The sequence below is a fragment of the Zonotrichia albicollis genome, chromosome 17, assembly GCF_047830755.1.
Source record: "Zonotrichia albicollis isolate bZonAlb1 chromosome 17, bZonAlb1.hap1, whole genome shotgun sequence".
Taxonomy (NCBI): Eukaryota; Metazoa; Chordata; class Aves; order Passeriformes; family Passerellidae; genus Zonotrichia; species Zonotrichia albicollis.
The window spans coordinates 11,230,801-11,237,119 of record NC_133835.1 but is presented as its reverse complement, the minus strand read 5'-3'; the positions used below and the strand labels follow the sequence as shown (position 1 = coordinate 11,237,119).

At 50.1% G+C, this 6,319-nt stretch overlaps 1 protein-coding gene across 1 annotated transcript; it reads right to left on the bottom strand.

Moving 5' to 3' along the window:
- Positions 1–995: 995 nt before the first annotated feature.
- On the bottom strand, positions 996–4,987 carry HRH3 (histamine receptor H3). The gene is made up of 3 exons (XM_074553739.1): positions 4,774–4,987; positions 4,292–4,458; positions 996–3,444 (listed from the first exon to the last, which is right to left on the bottom strand). Exons 1-3 carry the CDS (start codon positions 4,985–4,987, stop codon positions 2,566–2,568), a joined length of 1,260 nt encoding a protein of 419 aa, XP_074409840.1. The 3' UTR covers positions 996–2,565.
- Between the last annotated feature and the right edge of the window lie 1,332 nt (positions 4,988–6,319).

Genomic DNA, 6,319 nt, shown 5'->3' with positions numbered 1-6,319 from the left:
CAGGTCCTGCCTGCTTAGCTTATGCCAAGACAATAGGAAAGAGGCAAATTTTTAGCCTGTAAAAATAAATTATACACAGGTGTTTTGCTGGGCTGGATGACAAGCACCCCTGCCTCATCCAGTGGTTCTGCATTTTCATAATTCATATTGGTTTATGCCTAGAAGCTCCCCAGTCACTGCATCTTCCAAATACATATAGACATTTCTATTCTGAACACTGACAATCAGCAGAATTCAAATACTCTTTTAAGCATGTTTGAATTAGTCATCAGCTACTCTGCAACTTCAGAGCCTCTCCCAAAATTTTCAGTATGAAACCAGGCTCAGGTGTGACCTCATGTCCAAGCATAAATAGTTATTTTTCCTTTTTATCTGGCAAAGCAAGAGTTCTTATTTCAGGAAGGAATATAAGTATCTTCCCTGCAAAATCCAACAATGAATAAAATTACCTTCAGCCAAGTATAGCTAATTCTGCCCACATGGAGGTCAGAGACCATGAAAATACTGTGCAAAAGGAAATATATTCTTTCCTTCCCTCTGGGAAAGGAAGGTGTCACACCAGGCACCTTTTTTAATCAGAATGAACAATCTAGTAGTTCCACCTCTCCTGTTGAACAACTGAAGAGAACTACAGCTGGAAACTGGTGCCTTGGGCACGTTATGGCTTTGTCATTTTTAACTAAACCAGTGAGGTTTGTGAGTTATAGGAAGAGTTATTGCTGATGGAACCTCTCCAGATCCCAGCTGCGTGTAACACGCTCTGGGAAAGACCAGAAGCTGGAGAGAACTGAGGGATGTGCACTCACCAGACCCTCAGGGGGCTCTCAGGAACCTGCTCACAGAGGTAAGAGACACTCAGCTGTTCCAGGAGCTGGTTTATCTGTGACGTGTATATCTGCCTCCTCAGGTAAACCCATGGATGTTCTGCTTCCAGTTGGATTTTATAATTTCTGACAACACCTTTTTCACCATAAAATATGCAGCAAGCTTCTTATAAAAATACTTTATTGAAGTTTTCAGAAGGGAGCAGACACAGGGAAAGGTACGAGCAGGCTCAACATTTATCCTGTCAATTCACAGCACACATACTTTGAGGGGTGAGTTTTAACCCATATATAACAGCCTGACAGAACATGTCACAAGTCTGAAATATCACACACACAAGACGAGACATCATTTAAAACCTGACTTCAGGTGACAATACTGATCTACTTGACAAATATCACTGAGATACAGTCTGATGGCATTTTCTTTTTACTTTTAGCAGCAGCCAAAAGCAGTTTGCTCGCAGCAGCAAAATGTCATTGGCGATCACAACATCATAAGCTTTGGGGTTCTGCTTTACCATATTTGGGTTTCTATTTGTAAATGGAGTTTTCAGACTTAGGATCTTGAGCTCCCCTGTGCAATACTGTTAAATACGAGCATTTGCCATGGCAACTAATTACTTATTTGTGTTACTACATCTCTGAGCAGTGCCAGCAGTGGAATTAATCTGCTTTTTGGTCATACTGCCTCTGTGCCCAAAGAGGCTGCAGAACAAATGGGCAGCTGTGATGAAGCATGAGATGAGAAGCAGAGGTAAAATGACCAGGATTTTTTGGTAGGACCAAGGCTAGAGCCCTGGTCTCTTGAATGTTGTGCTCTGTTTAATTAGCTGACAGCTCTAAAAAATAATTTTAAATTAAACAGTAAAAGAATTATGCTTGTGTTGACTGAATCAGCTCAAGCCAGGTCTCCAATGAAGTGAGGTATTTTAAAAGAAAGAATGCAAGGTTTCTGAAACTTGAAAAATTTAAGAAGTCTGAAAGGAACATTTTAAAAAGAAACATAACAAAAACAACACAAGATTTGCATCTATCTGAGCTTGTCATTCCCTAACACAGTGCCAGAAGAGTATCTTTAAGATCCTGCAGGAGAGATTTGAGGATGTCTTTGGGTTGTCAGGATGGAGCCTGTGGAGAAGCTGGCGCTGTAAACTCCTTAGGGCAGAGATCTGTCCCTTCTTGCACCCCATGAAACAGGGATCCAGATTATGGCTGCAGCTGCTGTAACAAAAATAGAAATGAGATGTTTTCCTTCTGAGGTTTGTTCTTTTCTTTCTGTATCATCATCATCTATGTGTAATAGGTGTGAGGAAAAATCTCTCCCGTTTATGAGGAAGATCAGGTCTGCCAACAGCCAAGCTGTAGTTCAGCACAGTAATTTAAGCCAGATATTTATTTTTATTACCTTTTTCTTTTCAGTTTTCAGTTTATTGGAGCAAAATGCTGGTGCTGCTCAGGCTGACTAGGTGGCAGCAGAGCTCTTTTGTGGCACCTGCAAGTGGCGGACACAGATTTCACTACCCGTGGTTAATGTCAATAAACCCCTTTATCCATCTCTGCGGTGGGATTTTGTTGTTGATGAACTAAAATAAGTTTCTAGTGGGCTCTCTCCTGCCTTCCTCACCTGCCCCACACCACTGCTCCTGGGTTCTTCCAAGGAAACAAGCTCCAGTCCCACACCAGTACAGCAGAAGTAAATCAAGGCTTGTCTCATCCTCACACTGGGCTGGCTTCACCCTCAGTAGTTCTGAAGGGCATAGTGAGGCTGAACCTTCAGCTTCTTGGGGCAAAGGAGTTTAATAAAAGCCCTTCTGAAGCTGGAGTGGCAGAGAGGGTACAGGACAGGGTTGACAGCTGAGTTGATCCACAGCAGCCAGAAAGAAGTCTCATACCAGAACTCGGAGATGCACTGGCCGTGGCAGCCAGCGCGGATGATCATCAGGAGGGTGTACGGTGCCCAGCAAACCCCAAAAATGCCCACAATGATTGCCAGTGATTTGGCCACTTTCTTGTCTCTGGAGAGCCTGAAGTGCTGGGTTGTGCTCTGGGACACGATCTTCACCCGTTTCTCTGAGGACAGAGTGGAGGCTGAAGTTTTGCAGCTCTTTTTGTCGCAACACTTGGGTTTCCTGGAGCTCTCCGAGCTCGTTTCCAGCAGGTCTTTGGCATCCAGGCTGGAAGTGGAGGCTGCTGCTTGAGCTTTGCTCTTAGCGAGGTCGAGGGTTTCAGCTGACTCCTTCTGCTCCCACTTACAGCATTTCAAAGACAGCTTTGCCTCTGGGCTCCTTTCCATCTCCTCAGCGAAGGACTGGTTGTGCACTTCGTGGAGAACATCCAGGCGCATTTTGGTGCGCTTCTGGATGTTCAGGTAAATGCTCAGGTTGAAAAACATCACGCTGATGAAAGGGGTGAAAAACTCCAGCGTGGAGGCTGTCATGAGGAAATACCAGTTGTAGAAGAACTCAGCATAGCATTCCCCACTGGGGATGATGCTCTGGCCTGATATGTACTCCCAGCTGATAATGGCAGGTCCGTACAGCAGGAACGCCAACACCCACACCATCACCATCTTCAGCACCGCTTGCCTGGTGTTGCCTTGCTGGGCTCTGTAGGCGACCTGCAAGAGGAAAGCCTTGTCTTACACACAGTCCCACACCCCAGCTGGCTGAGGCTCCTCACAAATGGACTATTAGCATTCCTGGTAAAGTTGCTAGGCAATCCCCCAGCAGTGCAACAAATTGATATGCCATAGGCAACAGGAGCAATTGCTAGATAAATCACACTCTTACAGGGAAGATTTAGAACACTCATTTTACAGCTCCAAAATATGGTGTCTGCTAAGTGGAAATGTACTGGTTTGGTTGGAGCTGGCAGCTGTCTGCACCCACCACTTACTGAGCTGTCCCAGCTCCTCCCTGTCAGTCCCAAGGAGGGGAACTTGACCAACTCCTGAGCTAAATCTGTGTTGTGTTTGCAATCAGGGAACGAGCAAACAGCAGTGGGTCAGATCTGCCTGGGAACTGCTCATTACCTCCTGCAAAAGGCCAAACATTTTGATCTCCCACACTCTCAGAGACCTCTCCACATTCCCTGCCACAGCTGGCAGTGCTATTTACTGCCTCAAACTGCGAGTCTGACTGCAATCCACTTGTTTGTCCTGGGGATAATAAGCCCTTGCAAGTTAGTTTACAGTCTGCTTACCTGGCTTGCTTGTACATGACTACCCCGTCACCTGGGAAGGGAACACCTGCACAATGGGGACTGAGCCTTAAGTGATTTAATTATGCCAGGAATACTAATCTGAAATCACAGCTGAATTATGCATTTGTGGATGGTTATTGCCTTCCATGCTGAAAGATTCATAATTTCTGGAGGATTCAAAGAACTTTTAACTATTGCAGACAATCAGGAGAATAAAGCAGGAGGAGAATTATGCCCCTCTCAGCTGCCATGACAGGACTCACCGCTCTTGTCACCGAGAGGAATCTGTCGTAGCTAATTAGGACGATGTTGAAGACCGAAGAGGTGCACAGCAAGTAATCAACCACCAGCCAGAGTTTGCAGAGGCTTCTCCCGAAGATCCATCTCCCCGTCAGCACATAGGGCACGTACAGGGGGATGCAGAAAGCGCCTGCAAGCGGAGGGGTCGGTCCCGGTGAGAGCCGGGCTCTGCCCGGGGGGACCCGCGGGTGCCGGGGGCTCCTTCCCTGTGCTGGACCGGGACTGCGGGACGGGACCGCGACAGCGGGACCGGGACTGCGGGAGAGGACCGAGACAGCGGGACGGGAGCGGGACAGCGGGAGGGGATCGGAACTGTGCGAGGGGACCGGGACAGCGGGAGGGGACCAGGACTGCGGGAGAGTGTCGGGGGCAGGAGCGGAGCCCGGAGGAGCAGCCGGGCAGCCCGAGTTGCTGCCAGACCGTGCCGGTGCCGGCGGCACTTTACCTACGAGGAAATCCGAGATGGCCAGGTTGAGGAGGAAGAAGTTGTTCTGGGTGCGCAGGCTGGAGTCCGCCACGAAGGCCAGCATGACGAGCGCGTTGCCCGCCACGGTGACGGCGATGAGCAGGGCCATGAGCGCGCCCAGCGCTGCCGTGCCCGCGGCCGCGAAGCGCCCGGCGGCGGCGGCCGAGCCGTTCAGAGCCCCGGCGCTCTCCATGCCCGCTCCGCTCCCGCCGCGCCGCCGCCGCGGGGCTGCTGCCCCTCCCCGCCCCGCCCGCTCCCGCCTCCCGCTCCGGCCCCCGGCACCCCCGGTGCCCCCCGAGCAGCCCCGAAACCCCCAGAGCATCCCTAAATCCGCCCAAGCGTCTTTGCGTGCCGCGAGAGCAGCCCCGAGCATCTGCACAATCCCACCTAGCTTCTCAGCCCGGGAGCATCTTTGTACTGCCCAGAGCAGCCCTTCATTCCTCCAGGGCATTCCTGAGAATCCACACATTCCCCTCTCAACCTGGTAGCATCCTTGCATTACCCCGGAGCATCCCTGATCCCCCCCAAAGCATCTTCTCCCATTTCCCTTCCCTTCTCAACCCTGGAGCATCACTGCATTACCTCAAAGAATCCTTGCCACCCCCTAGAACATCTCTAAATTCCTCTTTCCCCTCTCAACTCGGAAGCATTCTTGTATTCTCCCAGAGCATCTTTGCATGCTGCACAGCAACATTCCTGCATCTCTCCAAAGCGTCCACCATGAGTTTATTGCTCCAGCGGGATCTGTGCCTTAATGAACAGAAGTGAGGTCAGAACTTCATTTGCCTTTTAATCAGCCAGGAGGGTTCCCTGGGCAGGTGGAACACAGAGGGGGATGATCTTGCCTCTGCTCCTCATGGGCAGAAGGAGGAAGAGGTAAAGCTGTGTAAGAAAAACTGAATTCTTGGTCTGCAAACCAAGGAGTCCTTGGGGCCCCAGCTCCAGGAAGGTAATTCTTCCTTCTTCCACCACTTGTTCACCCTTCACAGCTAAAGAGAATAACTTCTGTCTGAGGATTTGTTTCAACTGGTGATTCTGAAGAATGGGGTTACCACTGCACAAGCCCTGTCCTTGGTGCCTGCTGCAGGTGGCAGGACAGAAATCATCCCCACAGGTATTGCCACAGGGGCAGGATCAGTTCTGCTGTCACCACCTCTGGAGAACAGCACGGGGATGTGCAGAGCAGCAGCTGCAAACACAGAGAAGGGTTCAGGCTGCAGACCCTGAGCAGGCACCCTTCTGTCAGGGGAATTCGAGAAACTCAGAGAACATAAGCAAAGCAAGAAAACGGTGCAAACCCAGAAACGAGCCTGTAGTTAAGGCCCAGGGGATCTGCCACCTTCTGATTGCTCCAAAAGCTATTTTCACCTCAGGAACTACTACAGCCTCACCGAATTCCTCTCGAAACACGCAGCCACAGCCGCTGGCGGCGGATCCTGCTGGGAGAGCTCTGCAATCGCTGGGAATCGCTTGCAGCCGGCACAGCCGAACACTGAGGGCACTGAGAGCGCTTTTCCCGCAGGGT